The 26986-nt window shown below is 36.5% G+C and overlaps 1 protein-coding gene across 1 annotated transcript in view; it reads left to right on the top strand.

The window, feature by feature from the left end:
* SLC5A8 (solute carrier family 5 member 8) overlaps positions 1-26986 on the top strand; it is a 56046-nt gene that overhangs the window by 23869 nt on the left and 5191 nt on the right. The window contains exons 8-12 of the mRNA XM_059934765.1: positions 3853-3941; positions 4412-4524; positions 12941-13008; positions 20796-20882; positions 22942-23147. Coding sequence (XP_059790748.1) covers positions 3853-3941; positions 4412-4524; positions 12941-13008; positions 20796-20882; positions 22942-23147 — 563 coding nt within the window. The remainder of the gene's footprint in view (positions 1-3852; positions 3942-4411; positions 4525-12940; positions 13009-20795; positions 20883-22941; positions 23148-26986) is intronic.

Genomic DNA, 26986 nt, shown 5'->3' with positions numbered 1-26986 from the left:
TGGGAGGAAAGAGTGTTCATGTTCTCGTAAAGTAAGAGCAAATAGGCACAATATAATCATCTTTAGTTTCTATAAAGCATTTGGAAAAAATTTATTTTAGCAGCTATAGCAAAAATGAAGAATGCTACATCCAATAAAAATATTGAAATACCTGGCAAAGTTTCAAGGTAGGTGTTAAATAGAAATAGCTCAAGGCTGGGAGTAGAAATATAAACACAGTTTAAAAAAAGCCCAAAACTATATACAAACTGTGGTACCGTAGAACATTTTGTGGGTGTTAGATTGTTCATTGATAAGCAGTTTACCTTCCAGTTGTTTTTTTTTTTTTTAATTTATTTGGCTGCGCCAGGTTTTAGTTGCGGCACACAGGATCTTCGTTGCCGCGTGCGGGATCTTTTTTAGTTGCAGCATGCGGGATCCAGTTCCCTGATCAGGGATCAAACCAGGGCCCCCTGCATTGGGACCGTGGAGTCTTAACCACTGGACCACCAGGAAAGTCCCACCTTCCAGTTTTTAAATGATAGGGAAATGGATCTAAAAGTGAACATTTATTGAGCACCAGCTATGTGACGAGGTTGTGTGCCAAGAGCTTTGCACGCTTTATTTCTTTCAATTCTCACAACCCTATAATTCTAATTTTATAGACAAGGAAATGAATCTCAGAGAGGTTATATAATTTTCCCAAGGTCACATAGTTAATGAATAAGAATAGCTGCAAGCACTCATCAAATACCATGGGCCAGGCATGATTATAAATGCTTTATATAGATTTTAACTTTTAATCCTCACAGAAACAGTGCCGTGATGATCTCCCTTTCAAAAATAAGGAAACTGAGGCACAGAGAACTTAAATAACCAGCTTGTAAACCTGGAGCCAGGATTCAAACCCAGGCAGGCTACCACCAGTGTCCTAACTTTGAACCTCTATGCCATAGACCATCTTTCAGAAAGTGTAGCTAGAATCCAAACCCAGGACTGCCAGAGTCGATTGTAAATCAAGTGCCCAGGGGACTTATTCGAATGATGACAGGTTGAACTTTATGTTGGTGTAAATGCATAACATACTCCCAGAAAAATACAACTTTGTGGGGTTAGGAAATGAGAGCATCCTTGATCTGTGTATCTCAACCCTATCTTAATCTTTGCCCTCCTGTTGATAAACGGATCTTTCTGTTTGTTCAGAGAATCCAAGAATCGTATTTACTCTGAAGATGGAGGCACTATTCCATTATATTTTCTCTAGTCAAGAATATTTTGTGATTTTTGTCAATCGTTATTGTCTGTGAAGACCATAGGGACTAAATTTTTTTTCTAATATACCTTCCCCTTACCCTGGGCCAAAAAAATCCAAAAAACCCCAAAAAACAACAAAAAAAATTTTTTAAACCTACAACTTCCTAACCTTGAGACCACTTGTCATAGATTGTACACAGGGGGTATCTTGCACGCATGCATTTATCATTTAGAGAGCATGTGATAAATTTTTGAAAAAGAAAGAGATTTTCTCTGAATGATTCCACTAGTGTGTTGATTATTAACCACTAGTGTGTTGAGATTTTCTCTGAATGATTCCACTAGTGTGTTGACATGTGAAAATGTCAATTGACATTTTCCTGGGGTTACAATGGAAATAAGGCAGTCAGTAGAAAATCAGGTCAAAAGCTTAACCCAAGAGAGCAAAGATATGTTTCTGCTACACTCTGCTGTAGCTCACCCTGAGGAAGCCAGATTAGTGCCTAGTTGTAGTTTTACTATTTTTCTATCAATCTTACCTGGTGGATTCTACCTATACCTGAGGGGTCATTCAGAATCTAAAATATAAGGCCGAAGATTTTTGAGAAAGTTGACGATAGGGTAGAGGATTTTAGATCTCGTTTTAATACTAACGATGGAAACAACTTTGGCTTATGTATAGAATACTTAAAATTAAACTTGTAAGATGTCTTGGGAAAATGGGTGTTGAACTCACATAGAGAGAAATGTTATTCTCTTTTTCTGAGAATAAAGAATTAATAAGCTTTAGTTGTTAAATGAGATCAAAGAGGCTGATGAGAATGGGCATAGCATCCACTGTGTACCATTGGGAGAAGGAATCAGTGATGTTTCAATGAAACGAGAGGGCATTTTTCTAGAGAATTATCCTCTTAGGACTCTTTTGATTGAAAAACCAGTTTTGCCGAAAGACTGCCACGTAACACAATGCTGAAGGCATACACCTTCCCATCCTTATTTAATATTTATTTTTTAAAAGGTAACTTATCAAAAAGTAAGTATTAGGAGTTTTTTTTTTTTTTTAAAGAAGCAAGTTGAGGAATTTTGTGAGGTTACTCTCCACTCATCACTATGTCTCATACAACAGTTGACCCTTGAAAAACATGGGGGTTAGGGGTAGCAACCGTCTGCACAACAGAAACCTACGTATAATTTTTGACTCCCCTGAAACTTAACTACTAATAGCCTACTGTTGACCAGAAGCCTTACCGATAACAAAAACAGTTGATTAACATGTATTTTGTATGTTATAGGGATTATATACTGTATTCTTACAATAAAGTAAGCCAGAGAAAAGGAAGTGTTATTAAGAAAATTATGAAGACAAGAAGATACGTTTACAGTACTGTACTGATTGATACCATAAGTTTACCTTGTCTGTTTACAAGATGAATCGTCTGTCAGTACCTACGTCAATGTTGTCTTATGTGATACAAAACACTGCAGATGTTATACTTATTACTAACACAGGATGTCAAAAATGAAAGATAATGTGCAAAAGAAATTCATATTCATTTACAGGTATAACAAGTCATGCATTGATAAAGAAGCAGCAATACGATTGCTTTATTATAGCCTAGTGTGATCGATACGATTGCTTTGTGGTAGCCTTGCCTATATGGTAATAAATGAATCATTATAAAGTTTGTATGGCATACAGTATGACAGTCATATTGATAATACAGCATTGGAAAGATTGTTTTTTTTAAAAAAAAAATCACCCGTGATCATCGGTTGATGCACAGTTTCTCCAATTATGAGAGAGGCATACTGTGTAGTATAATATATTTATATAAATATAATTATATAAATATAATTCTTCGAAAGCAAAGTTATAAAACAGTAAAAAAAAAAACCTAACACATTATTTTTATATTAACTGTCACTCACCTCATGCCTATGTAAGGGTAGGCTATCCTTGCATACATACTATGTAATACAAATCATGCATACGATGTTCTACACGTACATTTTTCTGTACTTATTGAAAAAAATCAACATTTAAGTGGACCCACACAGTTCAAACTTGTTGTTCAAGGGTCAACTGTATATGCAACTAAAATTACATTTTTAATCCTGAACAGTGGTTGAAGTTCACAAATATAATCTTGAGTCATCAAGTAAAGTTAAATTAAGTGAATTCTTCTTACTTAAGTGCAGAGGTATGTAAAATATTTCCTTTAAATTGATTTATTATTCCAAAGAATGAGAACAGCTACCTATTACTGAGCCTATTCTGTGTACTATACTAAGAACTTACACAGATTATCTAATTTAACTTTTATAGCAACTCTATGAGGTTAGGATTATTATTCCTATTTTACAGATGGGGAAACTGAGGCTCAGAGAGATTAAATAACAAAAGCCAAATCTGTCTGAAGCCAGAGCCTGTACCCTTAACTACTGTGCTATTCTTTTCTTTAAGTGTTAGCAGGTAAAGAGTTTAATTTTATATATTTGGACATTTCAGTTATGTGGAATAGCTTCCTTCAGTTCTTGAAGAACACAAGATAAATGAGGTGTTAATTAATTTCATTTCATAGCAAAGAGTACTCAAGAGTAAATTTTGGTATTTTTCAGCTCATGCCTTATTTGGTACTGGACATTCTGCAAGATTATCCGGGACTTCCTGGACTTTTCGTGGCCTGTGCTTACAGTGGAACATTAAGGTATGAATTATGACTCTAATAATATAAGATTTCCCTTTTGGGATCTTTCTTTTGTTATTGGATATTTGGGGGGGATAAAGCTGAATCCTGGACATGAGCACAAATGGCCCCCATATAGGTAATGTACTCCATGTCTTCTCTCTGTTGGTCCAACTCTTCTCTCTAGGGGCTGGATATTGTCATCAGTCTCTTTTGTTTTTTTAATTAATTAATTAATTTTTGGCTGCGTTGGGTCTTCGTTGCGGTGCGCGGGCTTCTCATTGTGGTGGCTTCTCCCGTTGCGGAGCACGGGTTCTAGGCACTCGGGCCTAAATCAACTACACTTCAATAAAAAAAATTTTTTTTAAATAATGTAGTAGAAATCTGGTTATATTTCAGAAGTGACAGTATGTTTTCCCTTTTCTTTTACCTTGTTAAAGTATGATTAAAGTTTAAACATTATTAATCAAAATTGTGATTTTCCCTTACAGCACAGTGTCCTCCAGTATTAATGCCTTAGCAGCAGTAACTGTGGAAGACCTAGTCAAACCTTGCTTCCCATCTCTCTCAGAAAGGTCTCTCTTTTGGATTTCCCAAGGAATGAGTAAGTTTTTGTTTCACAATTCCATTTTAGCTCTGGGAGATGATTTTTAGAAATACCAGAAATTCTTTTCCATGGAAAATATAGAGTAAGTGAGTGTGAGTGTATATACACTCACATGCGTGTGACTTAATGCAGTCATGGCCATATTTGCAATCAAGATTTGAGACATACTTCAAACAATTGTCAGGCCACCACAAAAAACAATTGCCAGGGGTGCTATTTGGCTAGCCTTCTTTCCTGCCTTCTTCCTATCCCAAATCTATGTTAAAATTCTTAGCCATAGTTAAAAATTTAACCCTTTACCATCTAAAACTTAGACCACAGTTTTAAGAAATATTCTTAGTTTGGAACCAAGAGCCATGCTTTTTCTGTATTACCTAAGAGGGCACTGCCAGTTTAAGATATAGTCTGTGTGTATGGATTGAAGATAAAGGAACAGAGCATTATGATTTTTTACCGGTCTTGATTGTCTGTTCTCTCTGCACATGTAGACTGTCCAGAAGATAATCAATAAAATTGTCCAAGGTATGCTCAACTCCTTCATTCAATATGAATGCTTACATTCATAGATTATAGGACCTTATTAGGGGTTAAATATCATATTGAATGGAAAGGTCTTTAACCTCAGTTCCCAGATGTCCCAACTGTAATAGCTGACTCAAAAAAATCTGGTTAGTGTACTTCCTTCTTCATTTTCAAATCTTGAGTATACATGGTTTGGGATGAATGACTAACAAACTTATTTTTTTAAAAAGAATCTTTAACCTCAATAGCACTAATAGACTGTCAGAGACATAGTAAATAATATTCTGTTTTAAACCATAGTTCTATATATAATTCCCATGACTGTAGCCTGGAATAAGTACTTAATTTATATTCTTCAGTGTCCCCTAAATTTAACTAACATTGCATCATTTTATTATGTACCTGATTTTAATCCTGCAGCATAATTTCAGGATGATACAATGTTTCCTAAAGGGTATTTAGATGGGTTCATTATGGGATTGTTGAAACTGTGTGGTTTAGTAGAACAAATAGAAGCTTTTGAAGCTAGACAGACTCAGTCTTGTTTCACCAGTTAACTAGCTGTTAGCCTTGAGCAAACCCATCTGAGCCTCTGTTTCTTTATATGGAAAATGAGAACAAAAAATATTCACTTTGCAGGTACTATGAGGTTTAGAGATAATCCATGTAAAACAAGAGCCACTAACTGGTACTCAGGAATGATGTTGATGATGATTAATAACAAATCAACTCCGCTAGTGTAGATGAGGCTTTCATTCATTTTGAAAGGTTGTATATAGTCATTATCTTGAGGTATATACAGTAAGGACATCATAGAGAAGAACACTGCAAATGACTTGAATGTTTCCGATAACCCTGAGTACAAAAAACCACAATGGTGACCATTCATGAGCTGACAAATAGAGAAGAATTTAGCTAAATATGTTGGAAATACTGTTTATAATAGAGTTTGGAGGCATGAAAAATCATTGCGACAAAAGCACTTTGAAAAAATTAATGTAAGTTTTTCCATTCAGGTGCAATAAGATTATTTACTTACTACGCTTAACAAAGGTGTGAGTGCTTGTGTTAAGTAAGATAGAAATAACATAAGGAATGCACTAATTTTTTGATGAACACATTTCTCATTCATTTTATTTTTTGTATTTTGAAGTTTATATGTGGGAAATTATATTAACAGATTTCAGGTGATTTTTGCTGAATGGAAGTCTTTAAAAATAAGAATAGGGGGTGGGTTTAATAAAAAAAAAACATTTTCCTATAGTAATTTTAAAAGCAAAATGTATACTTGGAGAAAATCTGGAAAATACTGAAAGCCAAAAGAGAAAAAAAATCCCGTAAGCTGACCACTGATGGTGGCTTGAGAATTTGTATAAAGTTTCAGGAAAATAGTTTGGTAGAAGGGGGAATATAATACTTGTCTTGAAACTGCCTTTCTTTGCTAGTTTAACAGGAAAGGTTTGTGGATGTTGATGGAGGTTATGAGAAGGCTAAAGGTCCTAAAACACTCTTTGGTGTGGATTGCCACTTCCCAGGAGAAATGAACACTTAAATTCAGAAGACTTTGTGAAGTTTATTACTCCCTTCCCCCAACATGTTATACAGAGCAGAGCTGAATTGTGTCCTGTTTCTGGCAAGCTGAAAACAGACACCTGAGCCTTCCTTTTTTTTTTTTTTTTTTTTAACATCTTTATTGGAGTATAATTGCTTTACAATGGTGTGTTAGTTTCTGTTTTATAACAAAGTGAATCAGCTATACATATACATATATCCCCATATCCCCTCCCACTTGTCTCCCTCCTACCCTCCCTATCCCACTCCTCAAGGTGGACACAGAGCACCTAGCTGATCTCCCTGTGCTATGCGGCTGCTTCCCACTAGCTACCTATTTTACATTTGGTAGTGTATATATGTCCAAGCCACTCTCTCACTTCGTCCCAGCTAACCCTTTCCCATCCCTGCGTCCTCAAGTCCATTCTCTACGTCTGCGTCTTTATTCCTATCCTGCCCCTAGGTTCTTCAGAACCATTTTTTTTTTTTTTAGATTCCATATATATGTGTTAGCTGGGTAATATATATGGTATTTGTTTTTCTCTTTCTGACTTACTTCACTCTGTATGACAGTCTCTAGGTCCATCCACCTCACTACAAATAACTCAATTTTGTTTCTTTTTATGGCTGAGTAATATTCCATTGTATATATGTGCCACATCTTCTTTATCCATTCATCTGTCGATGGACACTTAGGTTGCTTCCATGTCCTGGCTATTGTAAATAGAGCTGCAGTGAACATTATGGTACATGAATCTTTTTGAGTTATGGTTTTCTCAGGATATATGCCCAGTAGGGAGATTGCTGGGTCATATGGTAGTTCTATTTTAGCTTTTTAAGGAACCTCCATACTGTTCTCCATAATGGCTGTATCAATGTACATTCCCACCAACAGTGCAAGAGGGTTCCCTTTTCTCCACACCCTCTCCAGCATGTATTGTTTGTAGATTTTTTGATGATGGCCCTTCTGACTGGTGTGAGGTAATACCTCATTGTAGTTTTGATTTGCATTTCTCTAGTGATTAATGATGTTGAGCATCCTTTCATGGGTTTGTTGGCAATCTGTATATCTTCTTTAGAGAAATGTCTATTTAGGTCTTTGGCCCATTTTTGGATTGGGTTGTTTGTGTTTTTGATATTGAGCTGCATGAGCTGCTTGTAAATTTTGGAGATTAATCCTTTGTCAGTTGCTTCATTTGCAAATATCTTCTCCCATTCTGAGGGTTGTCTTTTTGTCTTGTTTATGGTTTCCTTTGCTATGCAAAAGATTTTAAGTTTCATTAGGTCCCATTTGTTTATTTTTGTTTTTCTTTCCATTTCTCTAGGAGGTGGGTCAAAAAGGATCTTGCTGTGATTTATGTCATAGAGTGTTCTGCCTATGTTTTCCTCTAAGAGTTTTATAGTGTCTGGCCTTACATTTAGGTCTTTAATCCATTTTGAGTTTATTTTTGTGTATGGTGTTAGGAAGTATTCTAATTTCACTCTTTTACATGTTGCTGTCCAGTTTTCCCAGCACCACTTATTGAAGAGAGGCTGTCTTTTCTCCGTTGTATATTCTTGCCTCCTTTATCAAGGATAAGGTGACCATTACGTGTGTGGGTTTATCTCTGGGCTTTCTATCCTGTTCCATTGATCTGTATTTCTGTTTTTGTGCCAGTACCATACTGTCTTGATTACTGTAGCTTTGTAGTATAGTCTGAAGTCAGGGAGCCTGATTCCTCCAGCTCCGTTTTTCTTTCTCAAGATTGTTTTGCCTATTTGGGGTCTTTTGTATTTCCATTCAAATTGTGAAATTTTTTGTTCTATTTCTGTGAAAAATGCCAGTGGTAGTTTGATAGGGATTGCACTGAATCTGTAGATTGCTTTGGGTAGTATAGTCATTTTCACAATGTTGATTCTTCCAAACCAAGAACATGGTATATCTCTCCATCTGTTTGTATCATCTTTAATTTCTTTCATCTTATAGTTTTCTGCATATAGGTCTTTTATCTCCTTAGGTAGGTTTATACCTAGGTATTTTATTCTTTTTGTTGCTCTGGTAAATGGGAGTGTTTCCTTAATTTCTCTTTCAGATTTTTCATCATTAGTGTATAGGAATGCAAGAGAATTCTGTGCATTAATTTTGTATCCTGCTACTTTACCAAATTCATTGATTAGCTCTAGGAGTTTTCTGGTAGCATCTTTAGGATTCTCTATGTATGGTATCATGTCATCTGCAAACAGTGACAGTTTTACTTCTTCTTTTCCGATTTGGATTCCTTTTATTTCTTTTTCTTCTATGATTGCTGTGGCTAAAACTTCCAAAACTATGCTGAATAATAGGGGTGAGAGTGGGCAACCTTGTTTTGTTCCTGATCTTAGTGGAAATAGTTTCAGTTTTTCACCATTGAGGACAATGTTGGCTGTGGGTTTGTCATATATGGCCTTTATTATGTTGAGGAAAGTTCCCTCTATGCCTACTTTCTGGAGGGTTTTTATCATAAATGGGTGTTGAATTTGGTCAAAAACTTTTTCTGTATCTATTGAGATGATCATATGGTTTTTATCCTTCACTTTGTTAGTATGGTGTATCACATTGATTGATTTGTGTATACTGAAGAATCCTTGCATTCCTAGGATAAACCCCACTTGATCATGGTGTATGATCCTTTTAATGTGCTGTTGGATTCCGTTTCCTAGTATTTTGTTGAGGATTTTTGCATCTATGTTTTGCATCAGTGATATTGGCCTGTAGTTTTCTTTCTTTGTGACATCTTTGTCTGGTTTTGGTATCAGGGTGATGGTAGCCTCGTAGAATGAGTTTGGGAGTGTTCCTCCCTCTGCTGTATTTTGGAAGAGTTTGAGAAGGATAGGTGTTAGCTCTTCTCTAAACGTTTGATAGAATTCACCTGTGAAGCCATTTGGTCCTGGGCTTTTGTTTGTTGAAAGATTTTTCATCACAGTTTCAATTTCAGTGCTTGTGATTGGTCTGTTTATATTTTCTATTTCTTCCTGGTTCAGTCTCGGAAGGTTGTGCTTTTCTAGGAATTTGTCCCTTTCTTCCAGGTAGTCCATTTTATTGGCATATAGTTGCTTGTAGTAATCTCTCATGATCCTTTGTATTTCTGCAGTGTTAGTTGTTACTTCCCCTTTTTCATTTCTAATTCTGTTGATTTGAGTCTTCTCCATTTTTTTCTTGATGAGTCTGGCTAATGGTTTATCAATTTTGTTTATCTTCTCAAAGAGCCAGCTTTTAGTATTATTGATCTTTGCTATTGTTTTCTTTGTTTCTGTATCATTTATTTCTGCTCTGATCTTTATGATTTCTTTCCTTCTACTAACTTTGGGTTTTGTTTGTTCTTCTTTCTCTAGTTCCTTTAGATGTAAGGTTAGATTGTTTATTTGAAATTTTTCTTGTTTCTTGAGGTAGGATTGTATTGCTGTGAACTTCCCTCTTAAAACTGCTTTTGCTGCATCCCATAGGTTTTGGGTCATCGTGTTTTCATTGTCATTTGTTTCTAGGTATTTTTTGATTTCCTCTTTGATTTATTCAGTGATTTCTTGGTTATTGAGTAGTGTATTGTTTAGCCTCCATGTGTTTGTATTTTTTACAGATTTTTTCTTGTAATTGACATCTAATCTCATAGCGTTGTGGTCGGAACAGATACTTGATACGATTTCAATTTTCTTAAATTTACCAAGGCTTGATTTGTGACCCAAGATATGATCCATCCTGGAGAATGTTCGACGAGCACTTGAGAAGAAAGTGTATTCTGTTGTTTTTGGATGGAATGTCCTATAAATATCAATTAAGTCCATCTTGTTTAATGTATCATTTAAAGCTTGTGTTTCCTTATTTATTTTCATTTTGGATGATCTGTCCATTGGTGAAAGTGTGGTGTTAAAGTCCCCTACTATTATTGTGTTACTGTCGATTTCCCCTTTTATGGCTGTTAGCATTTGCCTTATGTATTGAGGTGCTCCTGTGTTTGGTGCATAAATATTTATAATTGTTATATCTTCTTCTTGGATTGATCCCTTGATCATTATGTAGTGTCCTTCTTTGTCTCTTGAAATAGTCTTTATTTTAAAGTCTATTTTGTCTGATATGGGAATTGCTACTCCAGCTTTCTTTTGATTTCCATTTGCATGGAATATCTTTTTCCATCCCCTCACTTTCAGTGTGTATGTGTCCCTAGGTCTGAAGTGGGTCTCTTGTAGACAGCATATATACGGGTCTTGTTTTTGTATCAATTCAGCCAGTCTATGTCTTTTGGCTGGAGCATTTAATCCGCTAACATTTAAGGTAATTATCGATATGTATGTTCCTATTACCATTTTCTTAATTGTTTTGGGTTTGTTATTGTAGGTCTTTTCCTTCTCTTGTGTTTCCTGCCTAGAGAAGTTCCTTTAGCATTTGTTGTAAAGTTGGTTTGGTGGTGCTGAGTTCTCGTAGCTTTTGCTTGGCTATAAAGGTTTTAATTTCTCCATCAAATCTGAATGAGATCCTTGCTGTGTAGGGTAATCTTGGTTGTAGGTTTTTCCTTTCATCACTTTAAATATGTCCTGCCACTCTCTTCTGGCTTGCAGAGTTTCTGCTGAAAGATCAGCTGTTAACCTTATGGGGATTCCCTTTTATGTTATTTGTTGCTTTTCCCTTGCTGCTTTTAATATTTTTTCTTTGTATTTAATTTTTGATAGTTTGATTAATGAGTCTTGGCATGTTTCTCCTTGGATTTATCCTATATGGGATTCTCTGCACTTCCTGGGCTTGATTGACTATTTCCTTTCCCATATTAGGGAAGTTTTCCTCTATAATCTCTTCAAATATTTTCTCAGTCCCTTTTTTTTTTCTCTTCTTCTTCTGGGACCCCTATAATTCGAATGTTGGTGTGCTTAATGTTGTCCCAGAGGTCTCTCAGATTGTCCTCAATTCTTTTCATTCTTTTTTCTTTATTCTGCTCTGTGGTAGTTATTTCTACTATTTTATCTTCCAGGTCACTTTTCCATTCTTCTGCCTCAGTTATTCTGCTATTGATTCCTTCTAGAGAATTTTTAATTTCATTTATTGTGTTGTTCATCTTTGTTTGCTCTTTAGTTCTCCTAGGTCCTTGTTAAACGTTCCTTGTATTTTCTTCATTCTATTTCCAAGATTTTGGACCATCTTTACTATCACTACTCTGAATTCTTTTTCAGGTACACTGCCTATTTCCTGTTCATTTGTTTGACTGGTGGGTTTTTACCTTGCTCCTTTATCTGCTGCGTAGTTCTCTGTCTCCTCATTTTGCTTAACTTACTGTGTTTGGGGTCTCCTTTTTGCAGGCTGCAGGTTTTTAGTTCCTGTTTTTTTTGGTGTCTGCCCCCAGTGGGTAAGGTTGATTCAGTGGGTTGTGTAGGCTTCCTGGTGGAGGGAACTGGTGCCTGTGTTCTGGTGGATGAGTCTGGATCTTGTCTTTCTGGTGGGCAGGACCGCGTCCGGTGGTGTGTTTTGGTGTGTCTGTGAACTTATTATGATTTTAGGCAGCCTCTCTGCTAATGGGTGGGGTTGTGTTCCTTTCTTGCTAGTTGTTTGGCATGGGTTGTCCAGCTGTGGAGCTTGCTGGTCGTTGAGTGGTGCTGGATCTTAGCATTGAGCCGGATATCTCTGGGAGAGCTCCAGCCGATTGATATTAAGTGGGGCCAGGAGGTGTCTGGTGGACCAATGTCCTGAACTCAGCCCTCCCACCTCAGAGGCTCAGGCCTGACAGCCGACCAGAGCACCAAAACCCCGTCAGACACACGGCTCTGAGAAGCAGTGGCAGGCTGGCATGTGATCGGGGAAGGATGTAGGGCATCAGTAGAACCAGTGATGTTCTAAGCCAGGCCAGAGGTTGGAAGACTTTTTTAGATTGCTGGTTTGTTGTAAAAGGATATAACTCAAAAACAGCCAGATGGAAGAGATGAATAAGGCAAGATATGGAAAAGGGCACGGAGCATCCATGCCCTCTCTGAGCTACCACGTGTTCGCCAACCCAGAAGCTCCCTGAGCCTTCCTTTACCAACAAATATTTATGGAGGATTATATTAATAACACAATAGTTACTAGGTTTTAAATCCCTGTAGTTAATTTTAGGGACTCTTTACCTATATAACCTAATGTAATTAATCCTGGGACACAATATCAGTATTTTCTTTCCTCTTTGCACACTGCTGATCCTGTAGAACAACAACCCTTTCCTTTTTTAGCTGGCTGTGAGGTAGGTGGCCATTCTTTGTAATAGTCATATTATGTACTTTGAATCAAGGTGTGGTAGCTTAATCTATTGAGAATTCTAATCCTCTGAGTCTGGATTTTCCAATGGCTTTTACATCATCCATCTAGGTGTGCTGTTTGGAGCTTTGTGTATTGGAATGGCTGCACTGGCATCACTAATGGGAGCTTTGTTGCAGGTAAGAGCTAATCCTGGAAGGTTTGAGTCATAATCACTAAATTCTTCTCTTTTCCGTTTTTTTTTTTTTTTTTTTTTAGTGTTGATGTGACCATCCTTACAGACTTTTCTCTCTATATGTCTACACATAGACATACCAAGGAACATAGATGACTAAATTCTTAAAAAAATTTTTTTTAAATTAATCTTTCCATTTTGAGATCATTATAGATATACATGCAATACTAAGAAATAATACGGAGAGACCCCATATACCCTTTACCCAGTTCCCTCAATGGTATGAGACCTAGGTTGATGTTCTTTTTTTCCCTTTTCCCCGTGGATGTCCTGTTGCTCTAACACCACGCGTTGTGAAAGCTATCTTTCTTCCATTGAATTGCCTTTGCACCTATGTGAAAAATCAGGGGGGCATATTTGTGTGGGTCTATTTGTGGTTTCTTTGTTCTATTCCATTGATCTATGTGTCTATCCATCTGCCAAGATCATACAGTCTTGATTACTATAACTTTGTAATAAGTCTTGAATTCAAAAGTACTGATTCCTCCCACTTTATTCTTATTTTTCAAAATTGTTTTAACTGTTCTAGTTCCTTTGCCTTCCCATATAAAGTTTAGAATAATCTTCTCTATATCTAAAAAAAAAAATTCTTGCTTAGTTTTTGATAGGATTGCCTTAAACCTATAAAACAATTTGGGAAGAACTGACATTTTTACTGTGTCGAATCTTTTAATCCATGAACATAGTGTATTTCTTCATTTATTTAGATTTTCTCTGATTTTTTTTTCCACCATTACTGTGTAATTTTCATATACAAATCATGTTTATATTTAGTTAGATTTACACCTACGTATTTCATTTTTTTTGAGTGATTGTACATGGTATTGTATTCTTAATGTTGGTGTCCATGTGTTTGTTAATATATAAAGATACAATTGATTTTTGTATATTTGTTTGTATCCTGTGACCTTGCTGAACTTATTAGTTCCTGGGATTTTCTACACATAAAATTATGTCATCTTCAAATTGGGATAGTTTTATATCTTCTTTTCCAATCTGTATATGTACCTTTAATTTCCTTATTGCCCTGGCTTCAACTTCCACATCATGTTGAATAAGAGTGGTGAAAGTGGACATCATTGCCTTGTTCTCCAATCTGAATGAGAAAAGCATTCACTGGTTCATTCTTGAGTACATTAGCTGTAGGATTTTTGTACATGCCCTTTACCAAATTAAGGAAATCCCCTTCTATTCCTATTTTTCTGAGAGTTTTTATCATGGATGAGTGTTGAATTTTGTCAAATGGTTTTTCTGAAGCATTCGATACGACAATATGATTTTCTTCTTTAGCCCTTTAACATGGTGTATTATGCTGATTGATTTTCAAATTTTAAGCTAGCCTTGCATTCCTGGAATAATCTTCTCTTGGTTATGGTGTATAGTTACTTTTATATATTGCTGAACTCTATTTGCTGATATTGTGCTAAGAATTTTTGCATCTATATTCATGAGAGATGCTGATCTGTTGTAATATTTTTTTGTAATGCCTTTGTTTGGTTTTGGTGTTAGGGTCATACCAGCTTCATAAAATAAATTAGGAAGAATTCTCTCCTATTTTCTGGAAGAGATTGTGTAAAATTGGTGTTAATTCTTCTTTAAGTGTTTGGTAGAATACTCTAGTGAAACCATCTGGGCTTGGGGATTTCTTTTTTGGGAGTTTAAAAATTATGAATTCAGTTTCCTTAATAGTTATAGCTGTTCAAATTATCTGCTTCATAATGGATGAATTATGGTAGTTTGTGTTTTCGAGGAATTGCTCCATTTCATCTAAGTTGTCAAATTTAGGTGTGTGGAATTATTCATAGTATCCCCTTATACTTTTGATGTCTGCAGGGTTTTTACTGATATCTCCTGTTTTATTCATAATATTGGTAATTTTATCTTTTATCTCTTTTTTTAGTCTTGCTAGAGGTTTGTCAATTTTTATTGATATTTTGAAAGAACTAGCTTCTTGTTTCATTGATTTTCTATATCATTTTTCTGTTTTAAATCATTGCTTTTTTTTATTATCTTCATTATTTTCTTCCTTCTGCTTGCTTTGGGTTTATTTTGCTCTTCTTGAGGTGTGACACTAGATTATTGATTTGAGACTTTTTTGTAATGTGTGCACTAATTGCTAAAAATCTCCCTCTCAGCACTTTTAGCTATGTCCCATAACTTTTCATATTTTGTATTGGAGTTTTAAAATTTCCTTTGATATGTCCTTTTGACCCGTGGATTATTTAAGAGTATGTTACTTAGTTTCCAATTGTTTGGAGATTTTCCTGTTATCTTTCTGCTATTGATTTCTAATTTCATTCCAATGTGGTCAGAGAACACATTCTGTATGATTTTAATTCTTTTAAATTTGTTGAGGTCTGTTTTATGGCCCAGGATATAGTATTTTGGTATCTGTTACATGGGCACCTGAAAAGAATGTGTGCTCTGCTGTTGTTAAGCATAGTGTTCTAGAGATATCAATTAGATCCTGCTCATTGATGGTGCTGAGTTCTTCTGTATCCTTCTGATTTTACGCTTATTTGTTTTTATCAATTGTTGACAGAAGTGGTGAATCCTTAACCTATAGTGTGTAGTTGTCTCTTTTCCTTTTAGTTCTATTAGTTTTTGCTTGTATTTTGCAGTTCTCTTGTTTGGTGCATATACATTTAGGATTTCTATGGCTTCTTGGTGAATTAGTCCTCTTATCATTATATAATGTTCCTCTCTGATAATTTTCTTTGTCTGAAGACTACTTTATCTGATATTAAATAGTTACTCCTGCTTTCCTTTGATTATGTTTGCATGATAACCTTTTACTTTGAACTTGCCTATATCATATCTTAAGTGAGTTTTTTGTAGACAGCATATAGTTGGGTTATGTTTTTAAATTCATCCTGCCAATCTCTGTCTTTTTATTGGGGTATTTAGACTTTTAAAATTTAGTATAATTATTGGAATATTAGGGCTTAAGTCTGCTGTTTTTTGTTATGTTTGTTCTTTCTGTTTTCTTTTTTTTTTTTTTTTAATTTATTTTTGGCTGTGTTGGGTCCTCGTTTCTGTGCTCCAGTTGCGGCAAGCGGGGGTCACTCTTCATCGCGGTGCGCAGGCCTCTCACTATTGCGGCCTCTCTTGTTGCGGAGCACAGGCTCCAGATGCACAGGCTCAGTAGTTGTGGCTCACGGGCCCAGCCGCTCTGCGGCATGTGGGATCTTCCCAGACCAGGGCTCGAACCTGTGTCCCCTGCATTGGCAGGCAGATTCTCAACCACTGCGCCACCAGGGAAGCCCTGTTTTCAATTTTTTAAGTGGGATATTTAAACATTTTTTAGAATCCCATTTTGATTTATCTATATTGTTTTGAGTTTGTCTCTTAGTTTAGCATTTTCATTTGTTGCTTTATGTGTATATACATAACTTATCACAGTCTACTTGTTTTGTCCTTTTACCAATCCGAGTAAAGTATAGAAATCTTACCTCATTTCTGTCTCTTTACCCAGTTTATAACACAATTGTCTTAAATATTTACTCTGCATACATTTTGAATTACATTAGACAGTGTTATAATTTTTGCTTCAACAATCAAACATGATTTAGAAAACTCAAGAGGAGGAGGAAGGCCTATTATATTTATTTTTGCTTATTGTGTTCTTTCTTTCTTCCTGATTTGTCAAGGTTCCTTCTTTTACCATTTCCTTTCTATTTAGAGAACTTCCTTTAGCCATTCCTTTAAGGATAAGTCTGCTGGCAACAAATTTTCTTAGTTTCCCTTCATCTGAGAATGTGTTGATTTCCCCTTTATTCCCAAGTGATATTTTTGCCAGGTATAGGATTCTGAGTTGACAGTTCTCTTTTTCCAACACTTGAAAAATATTGTGCCACTTTCTTCTGGCTTCCATTATTTTTGAGGAGAAATCTGCTGCCATTCTAATTGTTTTCCCCTATAGGTAAGGTGTCATTTTTTTTCCTCTGGCTGCTTTCAGAAATTTTTCTTTGAAGTTAGTTTTCAGAAGTTTAATTGCGACGTGTCTTGGCACGTTTTTCTTTGGGTTTATTCTGTTTGTAGTTTGCTTAGCTTTTGAATCTGTAGGTTTATGTTTCTTGCCAAATTTGGGAAGTTCAAACATTATTTCTTTGAGTACTTTTCAGCTCCACTCTCTTTCTTTTCTCACCTAAGACTCGGGTGACATGAATGTTAGATTTTTTGTTATATTCACACAGGTCCTGGTGACTAATTTTTAAGCCTATTTTCTCTCTGTTATTTTCAGATTGGGCGGCTTTTATTGGTCTATCTTCCAGTTCACTGATTCTTTTCTCTGTCCCCCCAATTCTGCTATTGAACCTATCCACTGAGATTTTTATTTAAGTTATTATATTTTCAGTTCTAAAATTTACATTTTGTTCTTCTTTATATCATCTATGTTTTTGCTGATACTTTCTTTTTTATTTTATTTTTCTAAGGCCTTCTACTTTTTCATTTGTTTCAAGCATGTTCTAATTGCTGAAGCAGTTTTATCATGGCTGCTTTAAAATTTGTGAAATAATTCTAGTATATCTGTCACTTCTCTATCAGCATTTATTAATTGTCTTTTTTTCATTCATTTTGAGTTCTTCCTAATTCCTGCTCTGAAAAGTGAACTTCAGTTGAAACCTGGACATTTTTATATTATGTGATGAGACTCTAGATCTTACATGCACCTTCTGTTTTGGTTTTCTTTCTCTGATACCACTTCAACAGTGTAAGGAAGGGAGCTGTCTCATTATTGCCAGGTGTATGTAGAAGTCCAGGTTCCCAACTTGGCCTCTGTTGACACCCAAGGGAGGAGTTTCTTATTTTGCTGGGTGGGAACAGTCTCCACTGACATCATGGTGAAGGTGGTTTTGTTCCTGCTGGGCAATGGTGAAAGTCCTGATTCTCCATTAGGTCTCCTATGACATTGCCCGAGCAGGGAGGGAATGGGGTGCCTTGTAATAGGCTGGTGGGGGCTGGAATCTAGGCTCCCTACTTGGCCTTTTCTGGCATGTGTATGTGGGGGAACAGTTTATTCAGTTTATTCTGGCTGGAATTGAGCAGTTATTATCTAAAAGTTTTCTTTCTTGCTAAGTTGCTCCTTTTCTGGTCTTTGCTGGATTTTTTTGGCCTGCACATGTTGTCATTTCTGGATTGCCAGATTCTTCAGCTCTAAGACTGGGATATGTGGGCCAAAAAGAAAACTCAGAGACCTCACCATTGTATTGTTCTTCAAGTCCTGAAGTCCTAGCTAGTCTGCCTTCTTCTCTCGACCTTTTAGATTCTTCTCTCGACCTTTTAGATTCTTCTTATGTTTGTTTTATACGCAATGTCCAGGAGTCTTAGTTTTATTAGCAGGAGGAATAGGGAAAAGTACACCTACTCCATATTCCTATGAGTGGAAATACATTTTTTATTGCCTAAAGTGTCCTTCATATCTTGTGGCATTTGCTAAATTTTTATTAGAGAGCATTTTTGTGTTGGAAAGCTGTCTTGCTTCTTTGGAGGTGTTGGAATGGAGAGGACAGACTAATCTTTGGAATAGCCTCTTTTTTAAAAAAATATTTATTTATTTATTTACTTACTTGGTTGTGCTGGGTCTTAGTTGAGGCAGGTGGGCTCCTTCGTTGTGTCAGGTGGGCTCCTTAGTTGCGACGTGCGGGCTCCTCAGTTGTGGCATGCGAACTCTTAGTTGTGGCATGCGTGTGGGATCTAGTTCCCTGACCAGGGATCAAACCTGGGCCCCCTGCATTGGGAGCGTGGAGTCTTATCCACTGCGTCACCAGGGAAGTCCCCTAGCCTCTTCTTTCTGAACCTTGAGTGGACTTCACTGTTTTTAGCATCCAAGCCTCAGCATGGACTCTTCCCCCTGTATGGAGTACCCTTCAACTGTCTAAGTCTTATTTGTTCTTCAAGTTTCAACTTAAACATTATTTTTCAAAAAGGCCCTTTCTGTTCCCTGGATAGGTTTGAGTTCCCCTCTACCAAATGTTCCCAGAGCACCTTGTATTTCTCGTATCATCCCCATTACAATGGTTTATTGCAGTTATTTATTTAATGTCTGTTTTACTAAATAGTTTATAACTCCATGAAGGTGAGGATTATGACATTGTTCTTTGATACTGTATCAAATACCTGGTGCCTACTGCAGTGTCCAGGACAAAGTAGACATTCTACAAATTCAGGTTGAATGTACCTATTTATGTATTGGTTCATAAATATCTACTTATCTGATCACACCTAAGTGGTCCATGAAACTTCCATGGCCACCTGGGCTCCAACTCTGGGACCAGGACCCAGAAACTTGAAGGTTAATGCTGGGCACAGCAAGTCCTCCAGGCTCATGCTTCAGACCCAACTTGGGTCCTTCCTGGTTGGTGGTTGCTTAGGGCATACCAGTTGTTAAAATAGTGTGATCTCATTCTGATTATATGAATTAGTGAATGAACAAATTAGGTCCAGAAGCTCTAAGCTTACCTGGTACAACTAAGCCATAACCAACAAAACTCCTCTTTGTGTGCTTTCCTCCATAGTCTGCATTATTACTTATAGTTCTTATTGTGGTTGATTTCTCCTTTTTCATATACCGGCTCTGGCCTGAGTATAGATAATAAGATATTCTAGGAGAGTCATCATAGCTCCAAGGCAATTCTTCCTTGCTTTATCTCTAGCCAAGGTCTTATTTCCTGAGATGGGTATTTTGGGGGGTATATTCCTTGTATCTCCAAAACTGGCTCTAGGTCATACTGTCGCAGTGGCCACTACATGGGCCAAGTGACTTCTTTCACATTTTGCATAAAGTCTACCTTCCTTCCTACTGGACTCTGGTTCAAGAGACACTGTGAAATGACTCCTTAGGATCATATCCTGAGTCCATATCCTCCTCAAACACTAGTTCTCCTCTATCATCATATCGTCACTCCTTTCCCTAGTCCACAAGGTAAGCCTCCTTTTTTTTTTTTTTTTAACCCAGGACTGCAGTCTATATGCTCTAAAATTTTTCTTGACCTGATATATTTTTTTTTGATTTATTCATTCTGTTCTATCTGTCACTTTTACTCTGTGGACAAACCGGTGTGTCCCTGATTCTTCTTTTACGGTTCTGTCCACTTTCAAAAATTAGCCGTTTGAATATTGGGAACACACATCTCTTGAAAGTTTCAGCTATTTGCATTTCTCTATTCTTCATACTGTACGTTTTTTTTCACTATCATGATTTTGGCATCTCTACATCAAAGCAAAGGTTGCAATTAGCCAGTTAGGTTTAAATCTTTGTACATGATTTGATCAATCTTTTTTTTAACCATACTTCTCATTCTAGTTCTATCCTTAGGAAATCAAGGATAGCATTGGGTTTCATTGCCATCTCTGGTCTCTTAGCAGTACTTATCCACAATCTTCTTTTGCAGGGGATTTTGAGACTACCAAAGCACAAAGGAGTGATGTGGTTGATTATTAATATCTACAAGAACAATACCAGGAGGAGTAGTGTCCCTCTTGTCCCATGATTCTCTAACCTCTTTACATTTTGCTTTTTTTATTGAGGGTACTTGAATGAACTGATGGAACTTGTGACAGAGAAGCAGAAGCTTCCAAGTTCTGATTATCTCTTTGTCAATGGCAAGGCTGCCATGATTGTCAGGAGGAGGCTGAATACTTTAAATCCTCATCCTGATGAAATTACTTTAAAGCATTTTAACTTTGGATTTGAAATTGCTAATTGATGACTTTTTATTATTTTTGTAGGCAGCACTCAGCATATTTGGCATGGTTGGGGGACCACTTCTGGGCTTATTTGCTTTGGGGATTTTGGTTCCCTTTGCCAACTCAATAGTAAGTATTAAAAATGAATATGTGTAAAGCCTACTTTTCCAACTGCAGTAGCATCTCTATAATTTTTTCTCAATTGTAAAGATATGGTTCCTTTGATATTTGTCATTAGTGACCTGTCTTGATGACTTAAATTACTCATATTGACTTTGTTGGGATACACAATGAACGTACTATGCATTGGGACCCTGCATGTGTGAAACTAAATGGAAACTACCAGAATAATATATATTATGAATATCATATAATTAAATTATATAATAACATAATGATATTTATAACTAAAATATAATATTATAGAGTATTATATAACATAACTAAAGGATATATATTATGAAACAATATACAATATGATATGTAATATATATTACAATATATATTATGAATATTATATAACTAAGGAACAACATTTTGTATGCATCTACTTTTTTGCCCTTCTTGAAAATTAATCGCTAGGACTTAAAGGAGATCAACAGGCTCAGATATGCAAGATTTCAGGGCAGTAGAGCTGAGGATACCTGTGACTAGCTGGAGTACAGTAAAGAGAATAAATAGGATAAGATCTTCACCACTTTGGTCAGAAAATTTATACTCCTGCTATTTAAAGATGTAGCTCCAGCAACATGGTTTTAGACCCAAAGGGGTGATTATAACTGGGAATTGTATTCAGAAAGAGGTAATAGCTCATTTCTTCTACGTAGACATATCTGTGCTTTGAGGCCAAGTTTTGTTTAGAATAAGTGAAATTGAAATTACTTCTCTGAAATCCAGGAGGAACTCCACTAGTTCAGTCCTGCTGTAAGCTGAAGTTCAGGAAAAGCTGGTAATGTATGTGTGGTTGTTTCAGACAGATGGAGAATAACTGCAGAACTATGACTTTACATTTAGAATTCCATTTCCTCATGAGGCATTAGGAATTGGTAAGGCAGATACTAATAAGGGCTATTATCATTGTTATTATTGTTAACAGTAATTCTCAACGAAGTGTCATATGAAAAGCTAGTTTGGCAGAAATTAATCAAAATGAAAGAGAGCAGTTTGTGTCCACCTCAGAATGTTGAAGCTTTGATGAGATTCTTTGCATTATGAAATGCATAGTGGTTTGTTGAGTGCCTGAAATATTAAAAGAAGTCTGACTTTTTATTTTTGACATTTATTTCCACCATGAGTTGCCTCCAGAAATGCTATAGCTGACTAGGTCCAACACGCCCTTAGCAGGGGAAGTAAGAACTGTTATTCCTGTCATAATATCTGATCATTATTCTTAAAGAAAGGGGAGAAATTTCACCACAGAGGAAGGGGCTTCCCAGCTCAAGATTTGCTTTCATCTCCATCATTTGGAACTAGGGCTTAAATCATTCAAGGACTGACTGACTGATCAAAAATACTTGGATTACTGGTGAAAAGCAGGCAGGGGAGCTCACGTCTTCCAAAGACTGGGAAACCAAATGTCTTCAGAGAGGAAATCTCCACTTATCTCTAGAGATGGTTTGGTTGTATGTACCATTGCAGTCATTTGTGAAAACAGCTTGCTATTTTCCCCTAATTTTCTTGCAGTACAATTACAGTCATGCATGTTGCTATGTATAGGAATAAATTCTGTGGATGTTTTCTTCTTCATATCTGTTGCTGCTCAGATGGCATGCCATTTTTTCACAGATTAAATAAAAATAGAGGGAACAATTGGCCTGAAGTCAGCTGCATGACTGTTGTAGTTATTGGGTAAAGAGACAAGGAGGCCAAAACAGAGTGCTGGCCATGGAAACAGAGTGGAAGGAATGGAATTATGAGACAAAGGAAAAGAAAAATGAGCAGGAATTGGTGATTGGCGAGATAGAGATATGAATTACGGAGGTGGGGTTCCAGAGACCCCAGGGCTTTGGGCTGAGGGACCAGGGACCCATGCTGCTCTTGGCAAGAGGCAAGGAGCTTACAGGGGAAAAGAATTTTAGGAGGGGACTGGTAAATTTGGCTTGGACCATGTTGAGCTTAAGCTCCTAGTGTTAATTTCCATTTCAAAGCAAACTGTATTATTTTTTTAAGAAGCACTCCTGTTTTGCAGGGAGCACTTGTGGGTCTGCTGGCTGGATTTGCCATTTCTTTGTGGGTTGGAATTGGAGCTCAACTTTATCCTCCACTTCCTGAGAGAACTATGCCATTAAGCCTTGAAACCTACGGCTGTAACAGCACATACAATGGGACAGATTGGATGACAACCACAGAAATGCCATCTTCTACCAGTGCTTTTCAAGTATACAACATTGAAAGGTATTGAATTGAGCTTTATAATGTTGTATTTTTTAAAATGTGTGTGACAGGTAGAGAACCCCAGTTGCTTTTCTTGCCTTCAGTGCTGTGATTTTGCCTAATTCTGAAATGGGGAAAGCCCATGTGGCTTTCTGGCTATTATATTTTGTTCAGAAATAGCAAAAAATGCCATATTTTCTTAGTTTCAATAGAAACGTCTACCTCACCTACAGATGCAGAGAAGACTTGAATAGTAACAAAAAAAATTCTTTTATGGGTAAATGCTGATAAATACTGGCTCCAGTTGAATGAAAAATTGCCTCTGTCCACTGAAAAACCTTTAAAATGAAAAGTAAAATGATAAAAGACACATTGCATATATAGTTTTTGAAGTATAGCCTTTACCAACTAAAAACTACAGTTTATCTAAATATGTTGGATAATTGCTATTTGTTCAGTTTTAAAGATTCCAAATCTTTAGAGCATTGGCAATAAGTCACAGCGGTGATCTTCCTGCTAGAGTTTTCAGTTATGCAGTACATTTTTGAGCTTCTGGATATTGATATTGTCTGATTTAATGAAATGATGTAGACCTTTTTTTTAATATCACTATTTCACTGCACAGTGGATGTGAGGGCAAGACTACCCTTAGTGGATATATATCAATACATCTCCAGCCTTAAAGCACAAAACCCAAGGATACATTCAAGGAATAAGAAGATGAGGCCACTTCCCCTAAAGTATTGCCCCAGTTCCAGCTTGCCTAGAATGAAACCATTGGAGAATCATTCCAGTTGAGACAAGACATGGCATCTCCCTCTTAAAATGGACACACTCCTGGGAGAAAGAATGTGACCATACATATAAACATCATTGGTGATTTATGTCCCAGAGGGAATTCAGCAGTGAGAACACTTATCAGTGGGAGTTCAAGGCTGGTAAACTCTGCATGGGTAGAGAGAAAAGATAGTTCCAGAGCCTGAGGCATATATGGGGGAAGGTTTGACTAGGTGGGGAGCTGTGGTGAGAGGGGTGCACAGAAATACAGTGAGTAGTCCGGATAAGCATGAATGCACTAATGTGGGGGGGGGTAGTCAGGAAGTCATTAGAGAGTGAAAAAGGGAGCAATTATTAATTAATTAAGTGTAAGTAGGAGGACGTTGAAGTTGTGCTTTTTGTTTTACAATTTTGCTTAGCATTTGTCCTGATTATGTAAATGTCTCTTTTAATTTAAAAGAGTAAGGCAAATTGGTTATTCGGATTTCTGAAACAAATAAATTAGCTGAGGTTTACTATGTGCCTGGTACCATAACAATCACTTTTATATGTTAGCTTATTTATAAAATAACTCAGCTAATAAACAAGAATTTTTGAGCATGAACTATGCACCCGGCACTGGGCTGACCATTTATGTAATATCCATAGACAGTCTTCCCCTCCCATCCACCGTGGTTCCTGCCTTCCAGGCAATTATAATCTAGCTGGAGAGAACATGCTACTATGCACAAAACAAGGAACTCAGTATGCATGATAAGTATAATAACTAGCTAATAAATAGTTGAAAGTCTTTGTTAAAAGAATGATTATAAACAAAGTTGGAGTGTAGATTAGCACAGACTTCAGGATCTACTAATACTTGAAGAATGCAGAAGTTGGCTAGAGGAGAAGGTCTGGAAAGTTATTCTTGTCACAGAAAACGACCAAAAGGGAAGTTGAACAAGAGAATAAACAATTAAACAATGTTGTGAACAGTAGTATTCATAGGCTCTCATGGGATCCAGGAGGAGGAAGAGCCTAACTCTTCCTAGGTGGAAGATGCTTCTTAGAGAAGTATTCCGTGAACTGGAGTTAATCAGGTGAACAGGACTGGGCAGAGGGGACAAAAGGAAGATGGAGCATATGTTGCAGAATGAAGGCAACATATGCAGAGGCATGAAGGCCTGAAGCCACATGGCATCTTAGGAAATCGTGCATAGCTGAGTATGGCTAGAGTCCAAGGGGAATGAACGCACAGCTAAAGGCGAAGTAAGATACTTTTTGGTTGCGTTAGGTATTGGGTTTCAATTACCCAGATTCAGTTTTTAAGTTTCTAGTACTTGATGGGTACATATTGGTAGCTTGTTGTGCTTTTAACTTGCATTTCCCTTATGATTAATGAAGTTCAATACCTTTTTACATGTTTATTGGCCATTCGTATAACTACTTTTGTGACTTGTCTGTTGAAATCTTTGGTCCATTTTTAAGTGGGTTCTCTGTCCTTTTCTTATTTATTTAGGATTTCTTGATATATTCTAGATACAAGATAAGTTTTGAAAATATTTTTCTCCCATTCTGTGGCTTGCCTTTTTACTCTTTTAGTGATGCTTTTTAGTGGTCAGAATTTCTTAGTTTTAATTGAGTTCAACTTATCAGTCTTTTCCTATATGGGTAGTCCTTCGTGAATTCCGTTTAAGAAATCTTTGCCTACCCTAAGGTTATAAAGCTATTCCTCTATTTTTTTATTTAAAAGCTTTCTCGTTCACCATTTCCATTTGGGAAATGTAATCCACTTTGGAATTGATTTCAAGTGATCAAGGTTCATTTTTTCCCATATGGATATTCTTTTTTTTTGGACTAGAAGAAACATTTTATTTTTATTTTTTTTTCACAACTCACACACAAACACTGTATTTTATTTTTACAAGAGATAAATCACCTGACACCAGGCATTGTAAATGGATGACCACAACAAAAGCAACAATGATTGCAACTACCAAACACAAAACACACTCATACTATGTCATAATATTGACATTCAGTCCAGTAATCCTCTACTGTAACAGCTCCTTTACTTTGCAGTGAAAATTGATTTGTATATTTTTTGCCTCTGAGTCCTTGTGGGATTTTTTTTTTATTCAAACAGAAAGTCACAAAAATTATAATCATCCTCATCAGTTCACTCAGTCCCATGTAATTAATTTTTGTTTTCATCTTGATCTTTTGTTAGTACTTTTATGAATTCATCAGTTTTCCATTAGAGTTCTGAAAATGCTTATTCATTCAGTTCAGCAGTATAGTCAGTTACCAGAAACCTGTACTTGTCAGAGTCTTTTCCATGAATTCCTTGAAGATGAAACCCTTTTATAGGAACATTTTTGCGAAAGCATCAGAGTACACCCAGAACTGTCTGTAAATGACAGAAGACTTAAAAATGACCCATATGGATAGTCTATTAACCAAGCACCATTTATTGAACGGAGCCTCCTTTTGTCCCACTTTGCAATGCAGTGGCAACTTTGACTTAAACAAATGTCTGTTTTTCTGTGGGTCTGTTTTTCAATTTTCTATTCGGTTCTATTTTGTCTGTCTTTGGCCCAATATATCACATTATCTTAATTTAACTAGCTAACCTCTATTTTTCCCTTCTTTCTGGGATGTTGACTCCTCAAGTTCTAACTGCCATGATCTCTCTGAGGTCTTCAAAAACCTGCCTCCTCCCATTTCCCAGTTTTCATATTTTGTTCTTGGCAGGATGGTGGGTCTACTCTATCAAAGCTGAAAGTGGAATCCTAGAGCAATTGTTTTAGAAGCAGATCAGGTCATGTCACTCCTCCACCTAAAATACTGCAATGTGCCCTCCAAGTTCATCCATGTTGCTGCAAATGGAAGTGAAATAAGTCAGACAAAGACAGATACTGTATGATATCACTTATATGTGGGATCTAAAAAATATAACATACTAGTGACTATAACAAAAAAGAAGCAGACTCACAGATATAGAGAACATACTGGTGGTTGCCAGTGGGGAGAGGGAAGGGGCAGAGGGGCAATATAGGGGTAGGGGATTAAGAGGTACAAACTATTAGGTATAAAATAAGCTA

The sequence above is a fragment of the Balaenoptera ricei genome, chromosome 10, assembly GCF_028023285.1.
Source record: "Balaenoptera ricei isolate mBalRic1 chromosome 10, mBalRic1.hap2, whole genome shotgun sequence".
NCBI classification, from domain to species: Eukaryota; Metazoa; Chordata; class Mammalia; order Artiodactyla; family Balaenopteridae; genus Balaenoptera; species Balaenoptera ricei.
The sequence above is the reverse complement of the archived record's forward strand: the minus strand, read 5'-3'. Positions and strand labels throughout refer to the sequence as shown.